At 39.0% G+C, this 24,377-nt stretch overlaps 1 protein-coding gene across 4 annotated transcripts in view; it reads right to left on the bottom strand.

Annotated features, from left to right (window-relative positions):
* Positions 1–409: 409 nt before the first annotated feature.
* The window catches only part of SUCO (SUN domain containing ossification factor), an 81,714-nt gene continuing 57,746 nt past the window's right edge, over positions 410–24,377 (bottom strand). For 2 of the 4 annotated variants that reach the window (XM_083357526.1, XM_083357527.1), the window contains 9 exons: positions 17,838–17,912; positions 16,790–16,871; positions 15,245–16,381; positions 13,931–14,018; positions 12,277–12,381; positions 7,891–8,045; positions 6,288–6,379; positions 1,917–1,972; positions 410–1,665 (listed from right to left, as the gene is read on the bottom strand). In XM_083357526.1, coding sequence (XP_083213652.1) covers positions 1,222–1,665; positions 1,917–1,972; positions 6,288–6,379; positions 7,891–8,045; positions 12,277–12,381; positions 13,931–14,018; positions 15,245–16,381; positions 16,790–16,871; positions 17,838–17,912 — 2,234 coding nt within the window. In that variant the 3' untranslated portion in view covers positions 410–1,221. Of the gene's footprint in view, positions 1,666–1,912; positions 1,973–6,287; positions 6,380–7,890; positions 8,046–12,276; positions 12,382–13,930; positions 14,019–15,244; positions 16,382–16,789; positions 16,872–17,837; positions 17,913–24,377 lie in introns of all 4 variants that reach the window. The other 2 variants (XM_083357529.1, XM_083357528.1) reach the window with 2 other exon arrangements.

Below are 24,377 nucleotides of genomic sequence, written 5' to 3'. Positions count from 1 at the left end.
AGGACTATCTGTATATTAACAGTATTAAAATAGCTAAAAAAAATTGCCTTGTATGGTAGAAGGTTGCTAGTTCAATTTTTTTAGCAGAAACATGTTTGTAATTACTGTTTTCTTCAGCTGTTTTCTTCTGTACACTTCTTACTTCTTATTCCTTAATGTCTTTCTAAATCATTATGAATAGAGCTGCCACAATTTTGCTTTATCACATGTAATTATATTTGGCAAAGCTATCTTATTGTATGAGAGATACAACATTGTAATAGCACTAGACAGAAGGAACAGGGATAAAAATGCACTGGAAGGTGCAATGGAAGCATGATAATAGCAGCCAGAATGATTAAAAATACTAATTTAACCCCGGAATATGCAGTGAGAAAGCCTAGCCCGAGTAAAACAAAATGTAAATGTATTTAAATAAAAATGTTCAGATTTATTTTGTAATTCACAGTTTCTATTGACACCATAAATCTGTTGTTTATTACAGATCCTAGTGTCACAATTTTTTATGATTCACACAAACAGTCTAACCCTTTCTGACTCTCATTGTGATTTAGGCCCACTTCACAATTCATACTTTTAATAAGTCCATCTCATTCGCTGTGTAGACTAAGTATATCACTATAAAAACTAACATGAAAGCTGCAAAACATAGACTTTTTAAATAAGTCACATTACATATGAAATTTAGAAAAGACATTAGCTCTTTTAAGAAAACGAGGAGGCACTACTGAAAGTGCTCAATAAGTTAACTTATACAACATAATCTTGAAACTACTCCCAAAGACCAACCTTATTATTCACTCTGGTGTACTTTCATTTCAGCTATTATGACAAAAATTAAGTCAAATGAGAAAACACATACACATTTACACAAAAAGTGTAAAAATAGTCCCCATGTCCCAGTCTTCATCCAACCTCAAATTACTGAATAACCTTCCACAATCACCTGCCCCCTGGATACTTTGGAATTCTTATAATTCCTAGTCAGCAAGTATTAGGCATGCTGGCAGGGGATAATGGGAATTGTACAGAACATGGTTGGGAAAATTGATATGATGTATAAAAGCAGCTTTGAAAAACTGTTGACAAAATGCTATTGGTTGTTTTTTTAAAAAAAAAACCCATCAAAATATCTAGATGCTCCTCAGTACTTTAGCCTATCACCCTACTACAACAGAATTTGTCATACAAAAACTTCCACTATAAAGTGTTCAATAAAATTTAAAGGTGACCAGAAACAGCTGTGACACCAAATGTTCCCACAGTTATATCTTTGTTTCCTTTGATGATATCGTGCAGGCTTGGCAAGGACCCCGTCTTAGTCTGTATTGCTTTTATGAGTTTCTGCTGTTCTGGGACTTTAGAACGTCTTCGTTTAAGAGCTCTCTTGTCAGTTTTTGTCTTTTGGATTTGCCCATTGCACAAACCTCTGCACGCTGAAATGCCACAGAAGTAGGACTCTTCAGATTGTGATGAGGTTTCAGAACTTCCTTCTGATGGCGGGCTTTTGTACAAAGAATGATATACATCACCAATATTAGAGAAGTCTCTCTGATTGGTAAAAGTCTTCTTGTTTTTTATTTCTCCATTAGCTATTTGATGATTTGTTTCAGCTATTGGCTTGACTGTTTCAATTTTCTCATTTTTATATTTGCAACGCTTCTTCTAAAAAAGAAAAAGATTGTTTAGTTTAGTTTACTGATTAGCCCATTGGCCATATCAAAATACAGAGTTCCAAACATAAATTATTAATAAAGTCCTATGTAAAAACAATTTAACATGAAATTGGAGTAAAATACAATAATTTGATATATAGATAAGTGAAATAAAATAAAATTAGATTGTTAAGTGAAGGCCTCTTAACTCTTAGGACACGTTTATATAATGCTGCTCTTACGTCAGCTACAATAACGTACCTTTTTTTCTGGGGAAAACTTCAATGGTTCCACAATGTAGAAGTCATCTGGGTTGACTAAAAGAAAAAAGGATATATAGATAGTATCTTAGTAATTTTCTATGTGGTATGTATATTCATTCTTATTAAGACAGGCAGTAACATTAAAAGTCAATAAAACCAGAAAAAATAATGTAGCATCAATATAAATGATACATTTAAAGGAGATTCTGAACTCGTTCTTTGAGTAGATTTTACACTATTGAGGTCATGTTAGAATAGAATAGAATAAAACAGAACAGAACAGAATAAAATCTGTATATAACTTCTGTAAATTAGACATCTTTTAGAATTTGTAACCTTACATATAACTGGAGACTTTGTCCTTTCTTTTATGGAATATGGCAGAAAAGGTGGAGAGACATGGTCTATAGCAGGGGTTCCCAACCCTCAGGCCGCAGCCCAGTACTGGGCCATGGCCCGTTTGGAACTGGGCTGTGGAAGTGGCAGGCTTCTGGTATGGCACGTGCATGGGCCCGCCCACCACTCACATGGAACCATCCCCACTCCCCCACTCTGTCAGTCTGCAAAGCCGGAAAGATTGGGGACCACTGGTTTATAGGATGGAGCTTGAGCAGAAGGCAGGAACATTTTCTGATCTGGGCATAAGAGATGGCAGTGCAGTGGTAAGATGGTCCTTAGGCAGAGTTCTGTTGGTTCTCTATGGGGATCCTGTTCCAAACTGTCCAATTATGTTGCTATCTGGTACACTTTAAACTCTATATTGTATACTTTAAATTGTGCACCCCATATTAGGTCCATAATATATCTCAAATAATATGAAAAGAAGGATAAGTGCCCCCAAAGTAGAAACTTAAAACCTATCTTTATATCTGTCTGTCACCAAGATACAATGTAAAAGAGTTTGTTAAATAGGAGTGAAGGAAAAGCTATGACATTGATAGGAATGTAATGCTTTTCTCACAAAAGCACGGTAACTGCCAAAACTAGCTCCTGTAATCCTAGGTTGTATCAATAGAATTACAGGATAAAGATCAAAGGAAACCATCACAGTTCTCTATTCTGTGTTGGTCAGATTACCCCTACTATATAATATCGCATTGGCAGAGCATTATAGAATGGACAAACTGAAGCCCGCCCAGAGGATAGCAAGGATCTGGTAAGAAGAACAGCTGGAAGAGTTAAACTAGATTAGCCCAGAGAAGAGAAAATTATGAGAAGATATGGTAGCTGTCTTCATGCAGAAGATGAAGCCAAATTGTTCAATGCTATTCCAGTAGACAAGATAAGAATCGGTGGATTTATATTTCAAGGAAATAAATTCAACTGGACATCGGATAAAATCTAATAATAAAAACCTGTTTAATAATGGAATAGGCAATTTCAGGATGACTCTCCTTCAGTAGAGATGTTTAAACAGAGGCTGTATGTACATCTGTTAGAAATGCTGGGATAATGGATCCTTGCACCGAACAGAGATTGAACTAGATAATCTCTAACTACATCACACTCTGGGATTCATCATTGAATGCAAATCAATGGAAGGGTTTATTTAGGAATCAAAGGGCTAAAACCTGTGACAGAAAATATAGTGTAATCTCGGTTGTTATGATTGTGCATAAAAGTAGGTATCCATAATTGCCAATACTGCATGTTATGCATGAGTGAAAAATAAATGAACCAAAGATGTATTCTGTGAAAAAAATATAAAACACTGTTATTGAATGAGATCAACTGAATGAGAACAACTTTTTTGTTTTGACTAGATCACACAAATGGGATCTATGTGGGAACAAGTAAGACAGATAGTATGGACATGATGATTAAGCTATTTGTAAATCTAAAACTAGAGTCGGAAACAACTATCACACATGTGCGGGAGAACCTTTACCTTTACCTTTAAATCTAAAACTAAGGAAGAATAACGACTGCATAAAAATTGTTTTTCTTCAACACATAGCTCAAGCAAATCTAACCATATGTAATTAGTTCATGAGGAAAGACTAAAATTAAAAGTATACAAGATAAAGAGAGATTCTGAATATTGGAAAGCCTGTTGCTAGTAATATCAAGACTGGATCTTAGGAAAAACCACATGGAATGGAAGGAAAAAAATAAAATAGTGAAAAATGACTTTTATAACAAGATTTTGGAATTAAATATAAACACTTTTTTTGTGGGACATAGATCTTGTTTTGGTTTATGTAAGACACAACATAGATAAGCAATTTCATGATTTCAAAAATTGGACACTAGAGGGCATTAAAACTTTTAGGCAGAGGAAAGATATACAGGCCTATTAGGAGCTGTGGTGGTGGACGGTTAGAATGCAGTATTGCGGAGACTTCTGGTTTTGTGCCATAGTGCATGGCCGTGGGATAGCAAAGCTCCGCTCCCCGCAGCCAATTTCATCCTGCCAGGGGAACCCTAAATGGGTGAAGTAGCCCTGAAGAGGTGACCGTGAAGGAGGGGCGCTCCGTTGATCACGAAATGACGGTGGTCATTTCGTTTGATCAGGGGAAGCCCTCCAACCTGACAGGAGAAAGCCTGGCACTGCATCAGCATCCAGCCCAAGCTACCTGCAGCCGAAGTCCAAGAGCACGAACAAGAATATCGGTGAACAGCATGCGTGGAACTGGTGAGAGTATCAATCTTTTCTCTTCTATCTACTAACTGAATCCTTGCAAATTAATATACTAATTATGGAATTATCAAATTTAATCATTATTGACTGTTAATTATTATTGCTTTTTATTTTTTCAAATATATAAACCAAGACAACATGCTGGACACCATGCACTGGAGATTGCTATTGTTAAAAACTAATAAAATATTTATATATAAAAAAGAATGCAGTATCGCAAGCTAATTCTGCTGACTGCCAGCAGTTTGATTTTTACTGGATCAAGGTTGCTTCAGCCTTCCATCCTTGAGGTCAGTAAAATGAGGACACAGATTGTTGGGGGCAGTATGCTGACTCTATAAACCATTTTTAGAGGGCTGTAAAACACTGTGAAGTGGTATATAAGTCTAAATGCTATTGCTGTTATGACAATAAAAACTCTGAGACTTTTGAAGAATGGAATCAGAAAATAGTAGCCACAGTATCAACAATGACAGTAATTACATCTGCTTCCATGTATAATGTCCAAAAGACGTTATTGAAGATGTAGAACAAATTTTATTTGACAAAATAAAAATCATATTGAAAGGGCATTTACAACGGACACACCAAGATAATTCTTATCTTTAATGTAAGCTTTATTTATATCTGCTGTAAAAGAAGTTGGAAGTCATTTTTTTTTTGTATCTTTGCTTTTATTTTTTATTTTGATGTACTTCTGTCCTGACTGCCAGCAGTTCTATTCTCACTAGCTCAAGGTTATCCAATCTCTTCTTGAAAATCTCCAGTGATGGAGCAGCCACAACTCTAGGAGGTTCCACTGATTGTCCTCACTGTCAGGAAATTTCTCCTTAGCTCTAGGTTGAATCTCCCTTTAATGTTCTTCACTTGTTATTTCTTGTCTAGAGCTTTGGAGAATAGGTCAACCCCCTATTTTTAGTTTGTCAATCTTTACTTGGGCAACAGCAAAATCAATCTTGATGTACTTCTAACCGCCAAGAGAGTAATCAAAAACAAGCATTTAAATTTCATTGTGAATTCCAAAAGAATTCAAAAAATCTGCCCATGTGCCAGTTGCAACATAATCTGTAGTTTACCTTTCAGGGGAAAAGTTAGAGGTACATCAAAATTGATTTGGAAGTATACTGGAACTTCAAGAAACAGGCACAATTTAAGAGATAAAACATGATGCTAAAGCTAAAGATTGAGAACCTTGAGAGCTATGAATCTTTTATCTCTAATGTTTCAACTTCGTTGAAATCTTCTCTTCCACAAGCACCATATTATAGGACCATACATGTCTTTGTGGTGCCATGGGAAACAAATCTTTATTATATTTGGCAATGATCTATCAGTTTATATGAGGTTCTAAAGGAAATTAAAATAAAAGTCAAACAGCAATAGCACTCTTAAACTTCTAAAGCAAAATCCGTCTATTCTCAGCTTTGAAAGTACAATATTCGGTTAATAGTCAAAATCCTCCTGATAAATTGTCTCTGGGGAAGGACTGCTAAAGATAGCAGCACTTGGTGGAGCTATGTTTGCTGTATTGCACAGGTACTCAAAATAATGCTAACACACATACACAAAGAAACAAATCTGACTACTTATCAGGTTTTAATTGTACTACCTTTTATATTTCTGCAACAAATTATAATGCGGATTATGAAAATTATTCTGAACTGAAATACAGTAGAGATTTCACCAGCAATCTGTAGAAGCAAGTAGTTAAACCAGAGCTATCCTTACCTTCTTTGCTATTTAGCTGAAAAGAGTGAGACCTAGTGAGTGGAAAGGAGGTTCTTCTTTTCACATTCATATCATCATAGGAGGAAATACACCTGTAGGAGAAAAACAGTGCCTTATCACCAAAGGTACATTAAATAGCTTTCCCTGCCCAAGTTCTAAAATCCAGGCTCCTATTCTAGAAGCATTCTGAGGAACCTATTGCCTCTATTTCCCAATTTTCCTCTAACACAAGAGCGTACTGTAAAAGCATTACATTTCCAAGTATAGGCTTTATATTGCTACAGAAATTTGCATGCATGTTGAAGCTTACAACCTCCAAGGAGTGTAACAATGTATAGTCGTACACCTACTGCTGAGTTGTATCTCCCAGGATCTGTATTGAACATATTTGTTGGGAGCTGTGCTTCCCCAATATTTGGAGAAACATTGTGTACTCATTAAGAAAGATTTATCAATTTATTTTCTTGGTTAAGCAAGACAAATTTCTAAAAGTGACATTATTTCATAGCCATTAAATGTGAGCATGCTTTTTAAATACAGGAGAACGTTTTACCCAAATTTATTCTGATGGATAAATGAGGTAATACGCTATTTCAAATCTCTTCTGATTAACAAACAAACATTTGGAGATATTTGTACAAAATATATAATATATAAACTGAAGGTGCACTCAGAAACTTTTCTTAAGTGGTTCAAATGTGTTTGTACAAAGGACAAAAAAAATTTATACCATTGCGTACTCTACATTCTCTTTCTAGAACTCAAGAAATAAAGCATGATGTGCGTTGTGAAATGAGAACCAAACTGAGCAAATGCTTGAGCTCCATATCCATTAGTTTTTGCTGAATGGCTTCTAAATAGAGCCATCATATCTCCTGCTTTTGCAAGCGAGAGGCAAATTTCTGGTAGCTATTTTGGAAGTTAGGGCCCGCAGGAGAGGGGGTAACAATATTCTGCACTTGGGTGTGGCTCTTTTTTTGTGTTTGCTGTTTCAATATGCTAAATGGAGATAAATACTGAAATAGCTTATTTAATTTCCCGCTAGAACACGATGTCAAACTGCTGACCCATGGGCCTGTTGTATAATGCAGAGGCCATGCCCATTCCAGCTCCGGCAATGCAAAAAAAGTTGTGATATGTCGCAGCACGTCACGTGACATGGCGAGTTTCAACACCCGTGTGCTAGAAGGATGAGCAACTGCTCTTAAGCTATTTTTGATGTCCTCTCTACAACTTTACCTGAGAGGCAAGGTTCTTTCAAAAGCCATTTGATAATTTCACTTTTTCACATAATTTTCATTCATAAATTACACATTTCAACACACCTTCATTCTACATATTTATATAATGGAAAGCATTTATGTAACGAAAAGCATTTTATAAGTTTAGTCATAAGTATGTCTTAGTATGCAATTGTTTTTAGTTTTCCTGATTGATCTAGACCAGGCATTTCAAACTCGCAATGTCACGCGACATATTGGGACCTTTTCCCCATTGCCAGCAATGGGGTGGGCCCGGTTTCGGCATGATGCATCCGGCCTGTGGGCCAGCAGTTTGACATGCCTGATCTAGACTAAGATAATAAAACTGAGAAATAAGTTACCTTTTAGGACTCGGATAGTGATTACTTTTGAGAACCTTTGAGAAATAATCATTATTCAATTCTGGTCTGTGTTTGCAACGTTGAAGAAAAAACATGAAAACTAGAATGGCACAGAATATCAAAGAAACCACAAGGTAACTCTGGTGATCTGAGACCTGAAAAAGAAATTGTATAGATTGTATAATCATAGTTAAATATAGAAGTAACTGTATACATATAAATGGGTATCTATGCTATATTATACTAGGTTTTACCTATAGCTAACTAAGTAATGTAATCTCTGCAGATGCAACTGTCCCCAACACTTTCCAAATATATCAAGTGTCCTTCTTCTATCTGTGATTTACTTTAATAACAGAATAATAGACTTGAAAGGGACCTTGGAGGCCTTCTAGCCCACACTCCTGCTCAAGCAGAAGACCCTATACCATTCTGGACAAATGGCTGCCCAATCTCTTCTTAAATACCTCCAGTAAAGGAGCATCCCCAACTTCTAGAATAAGCAGTTCCACGGATTAATTGTTCTCACTGATAGGAAATTTCTTAGTTGTAGCTTGGATATTTCCTTGATTAAGTTTCCCTGTTACTTGACCTGCCTTCAGGTGTTTTGGAGAATAGGTTGACCTCCTCTTCTCTGTAACAGTTCCTCAAGTATTGAAAGACTGCTATCATGTCACCCCTAGTCCTTCTCTATGTTATACTAGACATAACCAGTTCCTGCAACTGCTCGTCATGCTTTAGCCTCCAGCACCTAATCATCTTGATTACTCTTCTCTACATTCTGTCTCAACATCATTTTTGTATTGTGGTGACTGAAACTGGATGCAGTATTCCAAATGTGATCTTACCAAAAAAGTATAAAGAGGTACTAACACTTCATGTGATCTTGATACGATCACACTGTTGAGGCAGCCTAGGACTGCACTGGCTTTTTTGGCAACTGCAACACATTGCTGGCTCATAGGTAAGTGGTGGTTCACTAGGACACCTAGATCCCTCTCACAACTACTGCTGTTGAGGTAAGTACCATCTATTTCAGAGTTCCCCAACCTTTCCAGATCTGCAGACTGGCGGCGGGGGGAAGGGGAATGGGATGGTTCAGTATGAGTGGCCAGCAAGGGCGGGCACGTGCTCACAGCTCCATTTGCACAAGCAATGTGCATGCATGCATGCTGCTCACACAAATGGAGCATGTGCATGGGCTTGTCAGCTACTTGCACAAGTGAGGATGTAGATATTTGTGTTCGCTGGCTGTTTCTGTGGCCTGGTTGGAAACCACTCATGGTGCACAGGGTGGGAACTGCTGATTTATTCTATACCTGTGCCTTTTTTATTTTTTTGCCATGACAGCCTTACTTTTCTCACCACTGAATTGCATTTTGTTGGATAGGGCCCAGAATTCAAGTACTTCTGGATCTTGAACCTATTTTCTAAAGACTTGGCTACTCCCTTCAGTTTGCTGTTGTCTGCAAAGTTGATGAGTTCCCCTTCTATCCCTTCATCTAAATCATTTGTAAAGATATTGGAGAGTACTGGGCATAAGGCAGAACCTTGTGGTATCCCACTGCATGCTTCCCTTCCTGCAGATGTACTTCCATTGAGGACTACATGGTGAGGGTGGTTGGTTGATCGGTCGGTCGGTCAGTTAGGAATCCATCTGGTGGTGATGCAGTGTGTCCCACATTTTCTTATCTCAACAAGAAGTAGGTTGTGGCATACTCGGTCCTTAGGGAAGCCCAAGTATACTACAAGTTGTCTGCTGTAATATCTTCCTCATTGTTTCAGTCTGGCAGGGTTGGCACACTCTGGGTTCCTTTGATTAAATAAAGCTGTCGGGTCCCGAAAGTGCACCTTCACTGTCACAGCACATGCTCTTTGGAATAAGGTTCACCCTCAAGATCCAGATAGACCCGCCATGCTGGTGTTTCTAAGATTCTGGAAATTGCTGGCTATTTGCCCAGGCCATTGCCAAGGGGTATTTGAGTGCTTCTTTAAATGGTGTAGATTTGTTTTTCCTCTTTTCCAATTTGCTGTCTTTTGTTGCTTGTTCTTGTTTACTGTTATATTGTTTTACAGGTAATCCTCGACTTGCAACCATTTGTTTAGTGACTGTTCAAAGTTACGACGACACTGAAAAAAGTGACTTATGAGTGGTTTTCACACTTACAAGCATTGCAGCATCCTCATGCTCTCACCTGATCAAACTTCAGGTGCTTGGCAACTGGCATGTATTTATGACAGTGGCACTGTCCCAGGGTCATGGGATCATCACTTGTAAACTTCCCAGCAGGCTTCTGACTAGCAAAATCAGCGGGGGAAGCCAGATTTGCTTAACAACCACATGATTCACTTAAAGAGTTGCAGTGATTCACTTAACAATTGCGGGGGGGAAAGGATGTAACATGGTGCAAATTCAGTCAAAATTCAGTTAACTGCCTTGCTTAACCACATAAATTTTGGGCTCAATTGTAGTCGTAAGTGGAGGACTACCTGCATGTTTACAGCATTTTGCTTGTCCATTAATTTAATCGTTTGTCAAATAATGCAATAAGGTTTGTCTGCCAATAAATCTTTTGATAAACTCATGTTGGCTTCTAGTAATTTAATTTTGTTTTGGTGTTTAATTTCTTTCCCAGGTTGCTAGGAATGTTTGCCATTTTTATTTCCAAGATACATTCTCTGAAAGGTGAACAAAATGAAGCTAGTTCTTCTCTGCAGGGTTCCCATGTAGGTGGAACAGGAAATGTGGGGTTTGGGGATGGAATAAGGAAGAGTGCAAGGCAATCTTGTATAAAGGAGGAATATGGAGCCAGGGTTGAAAGGACTGCACATAATACAGGTAAGATTAGAAAAGCCTATGGAGCAACCTATTTTTTGAAGGGGCGGGAAAGGTTGTGTATGTCCATTTTTGAATTTGCATGTTGGTGATCCAGACAGATAGTTGAAATGGATCTAGCAGTCTCTTAACAAACACAGACAGTAAGACCAAACTTGTAAGTGCCAAGAAGAAAGTTTGTATTTTAGGGCTCGTTTCCTTCTTTGATGCATTTTCAGATCTTATACAATTATTTTCTCTTAGCCTCTCTGCGAAATGATATTTTCTACCCAATCACATTCAGTTATAGCAGCTGTAATATTCATAAATACTGTTCAATCATAAAATTGGTGAAAAAAGCATGCCATTTGTCCCAAATCTTTTGTACTTGAAATAGAACAATCTAGCAGTTAACAAAGTGGTAAAGGTCATTTTAAGCTATGATAATTGAGTGTATGTACCAGGGGTGTCAAACTGCCGGCCCATGGGCTGGTTTCATCATACCGAAGCCGCGCCCAACTCATTGCCGGCAATGCAAAAAGAGTCATGATATGTCGCAACACGTAACATGACGAGTTTGACACCCGTGGTATAAACCAGGGGTCCCCAACCCCCAGGCCGCAGCATGCCAGCAACCAGGCCGCAAAAACAAGCAAAGCCCCATCTGCGAGAGGCATAAAACCACGCCCCCTCCAGTCCGCAGAAAAACCTCTCTACCTAAAAGGTTGGGGACCTCTGGTGTAGACTATAAAAAGTTGTCAAGGCATAGAAATGAAAATGTCTTATTCTATATAATGTAGCTATAACTCTCTATTCTGTTGTTACTTAGAGCAGTTGCTCCTAGATACAACTGCTCACCCTGCTCCATGGATTCAAGCCTTTTCCTTTTATTGCCCCCATAGTATCCCTTTAAGTCCAACAGAATGTCAGCTACAATGGATAGCATTCAATAGTATGACCTGACTGGAATGAAATAAATTCAACTCTGTATGGAGTCTCCCTCATGCAAGCCTATTCCATGATACAAATTTCTACAATTCTCTTAAAAACTACTGAAAAATGAAAGAATTATTTGCTTGTATACAGTCATCATAGTACAGCCTTATGTTATTAATGGGAACAGCTCTATTTATACCATAATTGGATCCAATTATGTCAGCCTACAGGTACAGTAAGAAGCCTGCCATAAATTTGTTACTGGTTATCTTTTAATCCTTCCTATTATAAGGAGCTTATTATCCTATAGAAAAGCTATTAAAATACTTTAAAGTATTTTGTCCAAACCAGTTGGCAACACATAAGCATATCTTCACATGACTAACAATTGTAGACAACTTTTTCACATGAAAGTGTTAGTTATGGACTCTACAATGCATTTCAACTTAGCATTTTCAAGATCAATTATTTTGACAACGAAGCCATATGACTGAACTCTAGTTAAAATCTATCTTCTATGAAACTAAAAGCCCATTACTAGTATTTCATGTTTTTTTTTAAAAAAAGTGTTCAAAATATAAATATTGGTACCTAATTTTTAAAACATGTTTCTTTCGTATTATTCAGATGTTTACCTTTCTTTTTAGTTCAGCTACTGTTGATGACAGATTGGAAACAATGAGTGTCATATTTGTTAGTTGAGCCTGTAGAAGCTGGATGGCCTCTGTCTGTTTGAAATCCTAGATAAATAGTAAAAAAAACCCCATGATTTCCTTTTCTTCTTAATCTTTAAAAGTATTTACTATATAGAAATGCGGTATTTCTGAAATTGGATAATATACACAATACTTATTTAGCAACCACAATGGGAACTAGCAACATCATATGTTAAGTGGGAAATCAGTGACCATAGCTGTCCTTTCTGGCTTAATATTGACAAGATTAATCAATTTCAAACTTTGGCTTTTGCTTGTGTCCTTTGCCCTTTGGAATGTTCATCCGGGTGCTGGGATAATTAACAAAAAGGGAATTAATATTTACCTCTATTGGAGAGGGACTACATGAGAGTAAGGAGGCACATATTGGGGAGTACACCACAAAAGCAATATGCTGGCGCCAGCAGTTACATGCACTACACCAGGGGTAGGCAACCTCGGCTCTTTTATGACTCATGGACTTCAACTCCCAGAATTCCTGAGCCAGCATAGCTGGCTCAGGAATTCTGGGAGTTGAAGTCCATGAGTCATAAAAGAGCCGAGGTTGCCTACCCCTGCACTACACAAACAGCTTGGTATATTCTCCATTGTATGCCTTTCTCTTTTGCAATCCCGTCTTCTCCAATCTCTGCTTTGTAAAGAGAGAAGGGGAAGAAGAAATTGTAAGCAATTTCCTGTCTGGCTGTCTATCTTGGAACTAAAATATATCAAATGGGCTAAATTACAGAATATGTCCAAAATTTAGAACCTATAGCTACCATGTAATTGACATTTGAAAAAAATTATGAAACATTTTATGATAAGCATTATCATAAAGTAGTCTATGATGTAATACTAAATGTCACAAAACAATTCCTGTGCTGATGTTTGAATGTGCAACGTAGGCTATTTTCAAGGCAGGTACATCTCTGAATATATCCCAACTTGTCCACTGAAGGCACTATATCAGAAGTTCTATAACTACTGAAGGCTTTGAAGAATTTGGTAAAGAAATATCTCTGAAAGGATGACCCAACGGGTCATGGGTTGTCTAGTTTCCCCTAAAACTAAACACAAACGGACTTAGTCATGCTAATACAGTAGATAAATAAAGGTGGTCTTAATTTTTTTATTATTAAGAAATTCATTAAATGATAATAAAGAAGCATTAGCTATTCTTGATATTGCAAAAATGGCTTCTTGTAGTCAAGTTTATATCCATTTGTTTGGCGACTGTTCAAAGTTACAGCAGCGCTGAAAAAATTGACTTATGACCAATCTTCGAAGTTCTGGCTATTGCAGCATCCTTGTGGTCATGTGATAGTCATTTGTCAGTTTCCCTGCCAGCTTCCCAAAAGCACGTCAACGGGGAAGCCAGCAAATCACTCCAGTAAACCACTGTCACTTTTTCTTTAAGAAGCCTGACAGTGCCAGGATTTCTATTGCTAAGCGATGCAGTCACGTTACATCATGCTTTGCTTAGTGGCGGTAAACCTAGCTCCAATTCCCATCATAACTCAGGGAGTACTTGTAAAATAAACTTGTTTCTTTAATTTCAAAACCATTAAGTTACAGATAACAAAAAACAGCACACCTGCTGTTCTGCTATGTATGAAGTGTTCTGAAGTTTTATTATTGTCTGATTAAAAGCTTTCTGCATTTCTTCCATTTGCTTTCGATACCTACAAAGTAAAAGAAAATCTTACTGTCATTTCTCACCTCTCCCCAATTTCATTTAGTCATCCTTATATCTGCACAATTAGAAAAACAAAACAAAACCACAACCCTTTTTTTTAAAAAAAAAAAAAAACATTGTCAGGCTGCTCAACTGACAAGCACATCTTTCCTTCCAAGGAAAGGATTGTTGGTTTTAAATTATTTTTGGGATGGTACCCAAAGATGCTTTGCAATGATTTTACAATTATACATAAAAGAAATTTTGGCCATCAGAGTAAAATTATGCTTCCTTGATTTCTGAGACCATCAAGCACAATTAACATACATTATTTTTTTTAACACTAAGTCCCCCAAGTGGCCTGGACCTTCCTTGTATTCTTATTTAAAACTTTATACAAAATCATTTCTCTATGCATTAATAATTACAGTCCTCACTTAATGGCCATTTGTTCAGTGACCCTCAAAATTCCAGCTGTTGCCGCACTTCCACGGTCATGTGAACCAAATTTGGACACTTGGCAATCAGCTCGCACTCATTGGTTACACTATATCCCATAGACACGCGATTTCCATTTGTGACTTTCCCAGCTGGCTTCCAACGAGCAAACTCAATGGGAAAACAAGCAGAGAAGGCTGCACTTCACTCAGGTAAATCTTCTCCCCTGTAGCTTTATGTGCTTGCACACACTATACCCTCCTTCAAGCTCTCTGCCGCCCTTCCCTCCTTTGCTCACAGACATGCCTTCCTTCCCCTTTTTCTTGCACAATGCATGATCTGGGTCTCCCCCCCCATTTGCTCCCACACGTACCATGTTCTTTCCCCCCCCCCTTTACTTCCATACATTGCACCCTCTTTCCCTTGCTTTTCCTGAACTTGGGCTACTCTGCAGCACTTCCTTCCTCAACTTGTATGCAGCTGCACGGGGCCTCCCAAGGCCTCCACCACCCTCTATGGCACTCCTGCTTTCCTTACCTGAGACCCCCTCTGCTTTCCCCCTTAACAACTGCATGTCTCACACTATGATGGCAACTAGGACTGCCTGGATTTCTGTTGCTTAGCAATGTGGCCATGTGACATTGACCTTTAATACTGCATCACGTAATGACAAAATTATCAATCCTAATTGCTGAGTTAACTTGAGGACTATCTATATAAAGAATATATTTCATGATTTTTATTTTATTTTTTTTAAAAAAAATCAGACAGTAAGAATTCCATTGCTGTACGTACCTCTGACTTAGTTCTTCTAAATAGCGGCTACTGAGAGACATATTTACTTCCAGGGCTTTTATGCGATTATTGAGTCTCATAAACACAGACTCTTTTTGATTTGACCCATGAACAAGATTCCCATTTGTGTAGCCTAAATCTGTGGAATTCTGCAGTTCAGCATAAAAGTCCGTGGCGGTTCTTGGCAACCCACCAGAAACTGAAATTGCAAGAAATGTTTCCTCAACAGTCTGCTCATCATCTTTTATTTCCAAGGATGACGATTCCACAAGTGACACCTCCTGCTTTTCTGTTTCCGAAGAACTAACTTTTGTTTCCACGCCATAGTTTTCTATGGCTACTGTACATTCGGACTGTAAAACAGTTTCTGTTGGCTTTGAAGTAGTTTCCATTGAGGTTTTTTCTTCTGTGTTCAACACACTGAGTTCAGGTATAATACTTGGTGTAGAAGGTTTGTCTGTAACAGATACTGCAAGTCTATTTTCTTCAGCAGGGATTTCCTCTTGGGAAAGGACCTCTGGGTTTTCAGATACATTTTCATATTTTGTAGGCTCAGAGGACACCTCTACTATGGATGGTGATCTGGTTCCTGTTGTAACATCTAAGAGGATGGATTGTGATACAGTCTGTGGATGACTAGGCTCCAGTTCAAAAGTAACTTCAGTCTGATTAATTGTAGCCTCATTTAACACACTGCTTAGAACACCTACTGCCATTTCAGATAAGTCTTCAGTTAAGACATCTGGTTTTTCTGAAGATTGCTCATGCACCAAAATATGCAATGATTTGGTTGGAACTAGTTGCGTCTGTGAAACAGTAACAGAATTATGTTTTTCCAAAATGCTATCAGTTTTATTGTAGGGAGGATGGAGAACTGCTATTGCTGAACACCGCTTGAATACATACTCTGAAAAATGAGAAATACAACAGGCGGCAGTCAGATCGTAACAATAGATCTGTGTTTCATGCTCAAACCACGATACTTCCTCTTCTTGTTCATCACTTGGCAGCAGGGTCACGGTGGACTGACTGACTTCTTCTTCATATTCATGAACAAGCTGAACAATTGGTCTCTCTCCCGTGATTTCCAAAACTAACATCTCATTTTCAGTTGCTGGTATTTCTGGAGAAACAAGTCTACAAACACAGGTTGAAAAATTAATACAATAAACATGCACTTTAGTACAATCCTTGTTTTAAAAAGTGGTTAAAGGAATTAATATTCTTTCACATGTTCATGAGTTTTTTGTTTGATATATTTCTAAGCATAAGCTCTTTTCGTATCTGAACCATTTTACACACAAAGAATGAAAATATTAGAATAAATTTCATAATTAAGTTTTTCAATTTTACTTGTGGAAGGAATGTCTCAGAGAGAAAACAAAAAAAACCCCTATTCTTCATTTCCATTTTTCTGTTTTTCTTGCTTTCATATTTTCAGGATGAAAAGTAAACTCTTTGCATAAGCAAACATTTACTCTTCCAGAGTTTTAATTTTCCAAACCACATTTAGATTAGCCTAATTATCTAGCACACGTTACTTACTCTAAAGAAGGAACAGTGGTTGGTTCTGGTAGATTGGGTGTTTCTCTGGAGGTGGCAGTTGCGTTTTCAGAAATATTGTTTCCTATTGAAAAGACATACAGTTTAATTATATGAAATTCCATTGAACTGATTGTGATTTCAGAAGAAATTATTTGTTTTTAATTTGCTAGTATACTATTCAATGTGTAATATTTATTTATGTAGGATTTACACGTTCTCTCACTACAGAGGATCTAGATCAGGGGTGTCAAACCCCCAGCCCATGTGCCGGACACGTCATCCAGAAGCCACGCCCATCCCATTGCCGGCAATGGCAAAACTGTCCCGATACATTGCGCGACGTCACGTGACGTTGCGAGTTTGATATGTCTGATCTAGATGGTACACAAATAATCAGTAATTGTTTCAATTCAATGTCCTGAATGGTTTTCAAAGAAAACTCATTTTGCCTCCTTCTCACAGGGCAGGGTCTTATGTGAGAGATTCTAGAGAGTGAGGAGAAATATGCAAGAATTGTTGCCTAGGCAAAGAAGGCTGAAACATTAAGTCTTGGGAAGCAAGATAACATTCAGAAGTGGCTCAGACAAATAATACTGGGGTATTAAAAGCACAAGCAGATTTGCAAGGTTCTGTTATAGTGCAAATCTAGTCATCCTGTGGAGTTGATTTTCTGGTCTGGTTGAGCTAGTGGGACTAACATATATTAAAAGCTTTCTTTCTGTAAATGTTTTTGGTCCATAGATAGCTGCATTTTTTGAGGTGATTTTAATTGCTATGCTTAAGTTATTGGTTTGTTAATCAATTGCTAAATATTTCCCTAATATTTTTGACTTTACTTATTGCTTTACTATTACTTCAAATTGTTTTTTAAAATGAAAAGTTGTTTATTTACTTTATAACCTGTTGAAGAAAAATAAGGTAAGAAATGTTAATTTCTTACAATTTCAGAGTTTTTATTATTATGCAAAACAGAGAGAAAATCCATCTAAACAGAAGAGCCATTTAAAATTTATTCCATAATTAATTAGATAACATTGTATATGCCTACCTTGTTCTGCTGTGTCCTCTTCAGTTTTTGCTCCAAGTATATTAGCAGCAATATTCACCATATTTAAAATGGCATCTAAAAAAGTGTCAGAGACATATCCCACCATTTATTTTTAAAGTTGGAAATCAATTTTACTGACACTTGTTCTCTTAGGTATATAGTTTTTGAACAGTAAATTATATCTATTTATATGAAACCGAAATGAAAATTCTCTTTCATAATGAGGGTAGTCAAGAATTTAAAATTGTATGTGAAACAACAGCATTTTCTGAACCACTACTGATTAGAATTAAGAAAATAAAATTTATTCCAGTGTTGCGCATCCTGAAATCCAGAGTGAAACCGATTCAAAATCTGAAAGCTGGTTTGAAGTACTGCATTCTTGTTGCCTGATACGATCTAAATACACATTTTATAGTACTCAGAGTAGAACTTTTTATTTTAAAGAATTAACTATTTTATTTTAAAGAATTAACTATTTAATTAGATTTGTACACATTAATTTTCATTAAAAAATAGAAAAGGAGATGAAGTAATTAAGGGCTGAACCATCTCCAGTGCAATTTATTATTATGAATGTCTGTAGGATATGTTTGCCATTTAGGTGATTAGGAGAAAATTTGTCATTAAAAAGTGAAAGATTTCTTTCACTCTCCCCAATTTTTCTTTCTCTCAACCAGTAGTACTATGAGCTGAAAAACCAGGAAATATTGATAATTTATAAATGATCCATCACTTGTTATCTTCAATTAGCTAAGTGAAGATTGGCTAATATATGCACTGTATACATGCATAATATACGCAGATCTATAAAAAAAGTCAGGCCACCCAACCAATCAGAAGAAATAGATGAACTTGTTGCCAACCAATTAACAAACGTATGTAGGAAGCATACCATAGAAGTAATGGGAGACTTCAACTATCCAGATATCAACTGGGAGACAAACTCAGCAGCGAGTGGGAGATCAAACAGATTCTTAACCAACCTAGCTGACAACTTTGTCACCCAAAGGTGGAGGATGGAACTAGAAGTAAAGCTATACCGGACCTAATCCTTACTAACAGAGAAGTGGTAGAGGGAGTTGAAGTTGCCAGAACCTTGGGTGAAAGTGACCCATGTCATGCTGAAATTCAATATAATACAAACACAAACAATAGAAAATAATCCAACCAGAGTCTTAAACTTTAAAAGAGCTGATTTTAACAAACTCAAGAGAAAACGTAGGAAAGATTCCATGGACGAAAATCCTAAAGGGGAAAACAACTCAAGAAGCGTGGAAAACACTGAGAAGTATGATCATATGGGCCCAGTCCAATGCAATACCGTTGAAAAAGAGAAACAAGAAATTCAAGAGGAAACCAGCATGGCTGCACAAAGATCTCTCTGTCAAACTGAAAGACAAAAAGGACAAGTACAAAAAATAGAAAGAGGGAGACATAACTAAGGCTGATTATGAGAAGACAGCCAGAACATGCAAAGATGAAGTGAGGAAAGCAAAGGCTCAGAATGAACAAAGACTTGCAACAGAAATCAAGGACAATAAAAAAGGTTTTCTCCAACATATTAATAACAAGAAAAAAGTCAAGGAAACTGTAGTTCTGCTAAAGAGGGAAGATGGCAAGGAAGTAAGTAACAGGCAGTAGGGAGAAAGCAGAACTGCTTAACTCAAAGCAGACCACAACCTACTTCTTGGCAAGATAGAACAATGTGGACTAGACAGCATCACCATGAGATGAATTTCTAACTGGCTTGACCAACCACACTGAATGTGTAATCTTCAATGGAACTAGATTTAAAGGGAGTATACAATGGGGTGGCTTGTTGTAAGTCGAGGATTACCTGTTCTTCATCACTTTTTTCCTTTTTTTTTTTTGGTCATCAAATACCCTTAAACATCTTCTTAAATAATTTATGCAATGGGATAGAAGGGGAACTCATAAAATTTGCAGATGACACCTAGCTGGGAGGAATTGCCAACACTTTAGAAGATAAAGTCAAGGTTCAATGATTAGACTCAGAAGTAGATAGAATTCAGCAATAATTGGTAAATAGTGGCCAGGAGCAAAGAAAACCAACCAATTAGCCTGATATCAATACCTGGGAATATACGGAAAAAGGTAATCAAGCACTACACCTACAAAGTCATAACCATAAGCCAACATGTGTTTGTCAAAAAAGGATCATGCCAATCAAAACTTATTTCATTCTTTGATAAAGAGTCTAAATTAGTGGACCAGCAAAACACTGTCAACACACTATACTTGGATTTCAGTAAAGTATTCAAAAAAGTAGACCATCACCTACTTCTTGGTAAGCTAGAAAAATCTGGGATAGACAGCATCACCACCAGATGGATTCGGAACTGGCTGACAAACCGCACTCAACATGTAGTTCTTAATGGAACTACATCTACATGAAAAGTGGGGTATCCTAAGGTTGCCTCTTAGGTCTATTACTCTTCATAAACTATTTAGATGAGGAAATAAAGGGGAACTCATTAAATTTGCAGATGACACCAAGCTGGCAGGCATAGCCAACACCCCAGAAGACAGGCTCGAGATCCAGACGGCTCTCAACAGACTTGAACACTAGGCCCTATCTAACAAAATGAAATTCAACGGTGAGAAAGTAAGGTTTTACACTTATGCAAAAAACCTCCAAATGTACAGATTAGGTGAAACTTGGCTCAATAGCAGTAACTGCGAGACAGATATTGGAGTCCTTGTGGACAATCACTTAAATATGAGCCACCAGTGTGCTGCAGCCACCAAAAAAGCCAATGCAATCCTAGGCTGCATTAACAGAGGGATAGATAAAGATCACAAGAAGTATTGGTACCGGTTTAAAAAGTCACCACAATATAAAAAAGATGTTGAGACTTTGGAAAGAGTGCAGAGAAGAGAAACAAAGATGATCAGGGGACTGAAGGATAAAACATATGAAGAACAGTTGAGGAATTGAGTATGTCTAGTCTAGTGAAAAGAAGGACTAGGGGTGACATGATAGCAGTGTCCCAATGTTTGGGGGGCTGCCACAAAGAAGAGGAGGGGTCAACCTATTTTCCAAACCACCAGAAAAAAAAGACAAGAAACTAAACCAAGGAGAGAAGCAACCTACAACTAAAGAGAAACTTCCTGACAATAAGTTTAATAAACAACCAGTGGAATCAGCCTTCAGAAATTTTGGGTGCTCCATAAGTGGAGGCTTTTTAAAAAAAAGACTGGACAGACATTTGTCTGAAATGGTATAGGGTCTCCTGCTTGAGCAGCGGGTTGGACTAGAAGACCTCCAAGGTCCCTTCCAACTCTTATTATTTTAACATTCTGTTATTTTGACAGACAAGCATTCAACAAGATGCAGTTTAGTAGTGAGAAAAATAAGGTCCTGCACCTAGACAGGAAAAATCGAATGGTCTCTAGCTCAACAGTAGTAATTGTGAGAAGGATCTAGATGTCCAGGTGAATCACCGCTTAAGGATGAGCCAGCAGATGCTGCAGCTGCCAAAAAAAGCCAATCTAGGCTGCATCAACAAAGGAATAGCATCAAAATTACATGAAGAACTAGTATCACTATATAATGCAGTAGTGAGGCCATACTTGGCACACTGCATCCACTTCTGGTTACCACGATACAAAAAAAGATCCTGACACCCCAGGAAGAGTACAGAGAAGAACAACAAAGACGGTAAGGGGTCTGGAGGGCTAATCTGTTAAGGGAACTAGGTATGTCTAGCTTACTGAAGAGAAGGATAAAGTGTGACATGACAGTTGCCATCCAGCTGTCACAGAGAAGAGGGATTCAACATTCTCTAAAGCAGGGCTTTTCAACCAGTGGTACGGGTACCACCTGTGGTACATTGGCACCTGGTAGGTGGTACACAACCATCCTAGAAAAGTGGTAGTGGGGGGAGGGGAATGAGTTGAACTGATGGCAGCACCGCGCAAGCCTGAGTGAGAGATGGCTGAAGCTGCAGGGCTCAGCGGAAGCGCCAGGATCAGTGCTTCTTCGGGGCTGTCAGGGCTCAGTGGAAGCGCCAGGATCGGCGCCAGGCTGCAGCTGGAGCTCGGCGTTGATCCTGGCACTTCTGAGCCCAGAAGAAGCACCGATCAGCTGGAATGTTGCAGCATCTCCAGGGTCTTGTGATTTACATTCAGATGCTTGGCAACTGATTCATATTTATGATGGTCACAGTGTCCCAGGGTCATGTGAAGTGACCAAAACCTGCTGCAACCACCCAGCAGACGGGGGGAATAAAAACCAAACACCTCCCACCCCACCCCCGCTGCCAATCCTCAACATAAATGCTCACAACAATGAAAACCTGGGACAGGAGGAAGAGCGCCGCCGGGCAGGCAGGCAGGCGTCTTGCTCGGCTGTGGCTTGGGGGGGGCACCTTTTTCAGTGCCATTGTGACTTCGAACAGTCACTAAGCGAACTGTTGTAAGTCGAGGACTACCTGTACTTCATCACTTTTTTCCTTTCTTTTTTTTTTGGTCATCAAGTTTTTGACACCTTGCTAGGTGACTGCTGGTACTTGGATGTTACAATATTTTAAAAGTGGTACAATCGGTGAAAAGGTTGAAAAGCCCTGCTCTAAAGCACCTGAGGGTAGGACAAGAAGTAATGGGTGGAAGATCATTAAAGAAAGATCCAACTTAGAACTAAGGAGAAATTGTTTGGTACTTGAGCTATTGGTCTGCAACCTTTTAAAGAATTTTGCCAATTATCTGCATTTTATATACATATACACGAAGTAATCATCCAGAATACTAAAGTGAAATGCCATCAACATGTTCACAGCAGAAATTTCTATTATTCATTATGAGTTGTCAATAATACAGAATATTGTCTAAGTTACATAATGGGCTGGATAAAAATCAAACATCTGAAATGAACCCAAAGTACTGCTAAACAATAAAAGGTTTAGGATTCATTCTGTTCTGAAAGAGGTAATGTTCCCGATGAACGATACATTTTAAAGCAGAAAATGCATGGAAAGCTATTAAAAATGTCTACTATACACAAAGTACAGGTAATCCCCGAGTCAGGAGCATTCACTTAACGTTTGTTTGAAGTTACATGATCGGTGCCCCCTGGTGTTTATAAGCAGGTCCCACAATTAAGAATATTGCAGCACCACGGCAGTCGTTAGTCCTTAGAAGCGACTGCAGAGGCTCTGCAACATTCACCCTATTCCACCCCACTCCTCACAACTGCTTCCCCCTCCCTTCCTGCTGTGACAGACTCACTTACCTTGCAAAAATCCTCTCTGCCGTGGTTTCTTTTCCTTTGAGGGAGAGGAGAGTTGGCTTGGAAATGCTTTTCGTGCCAAGAATGGAAGTTTCTGGAATCTGTGATCTTGTGCGAGTGTTTGAACTTGCGCCAAATCAGGGACCTCAGAAACTTTCATTCTCTAGGCAAAAGGTGCCTGTCTCTTGCTCCTGACCCCAACTCCTATCTGCCTCAGGGCAGGTCTGAAGCCTTCAACTGGGGGAGAAGGCCAGGCCCCTCGCAGGTGCTTCCAGACCACCAGAACTTTCCACGCTGAGGGAGAAAGTGACCCTGTTGTCTCTGGAGCCTTGGATGCCTCCTCCAAGCCGTTTGCACCCAGAACTTCCAGAGGTTGGATCCAGGCTTCGGAGAGGTCCTCCAAGCCGTTTGCGCCCAGAACGGAGATCGGGGAAGACTTCTTCATGCCTCTGGAGGTTGGATCCAGGTCTCAGAAGACTGCTCTGAGCTGCCACCGCCCTGAACGTAGCTTCCAGACGTTGGATCCAGGCCTCGGAGGGGTCCTCCAAGCTACTGCTGCCCGGAACGGAGATCAGGGGAGGTTCATGCCTCTTCATGCCTCTGGAGGTTGGATACAGGACTCAGAAGGGTCCTCCAAGCCGTTTGCACCTGCAACAGAGGTCGGGGGAGGTCCAGAGGCTCCCTTCCAGGCAGCAACAGCTTGGAGCAGTCCTCTGAGGCCTGGATTCAACATCCAGAGGCATGCAGAAGCCTCCCCCGATCTCTGTTCCAGACGCAAACAGCTTGGAGGGTCCTTCCGAGGCCTGGATCCAACATCCGGAAGCTCCGTTCCGGGCAGCAGCAGCTTGAAGAACCCCTCCAAGGCCTGGATCTAACGTACAGAGACATGCAGAAGCCTCCCCTGATCTCTGTTCTGGGTGCAAACGGCTTGGAAGACCCCTCTGAGGCCTGGATCCAACCTCCAGAAGCTCCATTGTGGGCGGCAGCAGTTTGGAGCAGTCCTCCGAGGCCTGGATCCAACCTCTGGAGGCATGCAGAAGCCTCCCCCAATTTCTGCTCTGGGGGCAGCGACTGCATGGCTCCGGAGTTGGGGGGGGAACAGGAGGCAGGCACGGCAAACAGCGGGAACCCATTCTCTGGGAAAAAGGATCAGTGCCTGAACTTGTGTGATATTATGGCCCCCAGGGGCTTCCATCGACTCTCCTGTCCCTCAAAAGCAGGAACCACGGCAGAGAGGAGACAGATCTTTTCAAGGTAAGTGAGTCCGGCGCAGCAAGAAGGGATTGGGA

Source organism: Vipera ursinii (genome assembly GCF_947247035.1).
Source record: "Vipera ursinii genome assembly, chromosome: 3".
NCBI classification, from domain to species: Eukaryota; Metazoa; Chordata; class Lepidosauria; order Squamata; family Viperidae; genus Vipera; species Vipera ursinii.
Note: the sequence above shows the minus strand (reverse complement) of the source record. Positions and strands in the feature narration are given on the sequence as shown.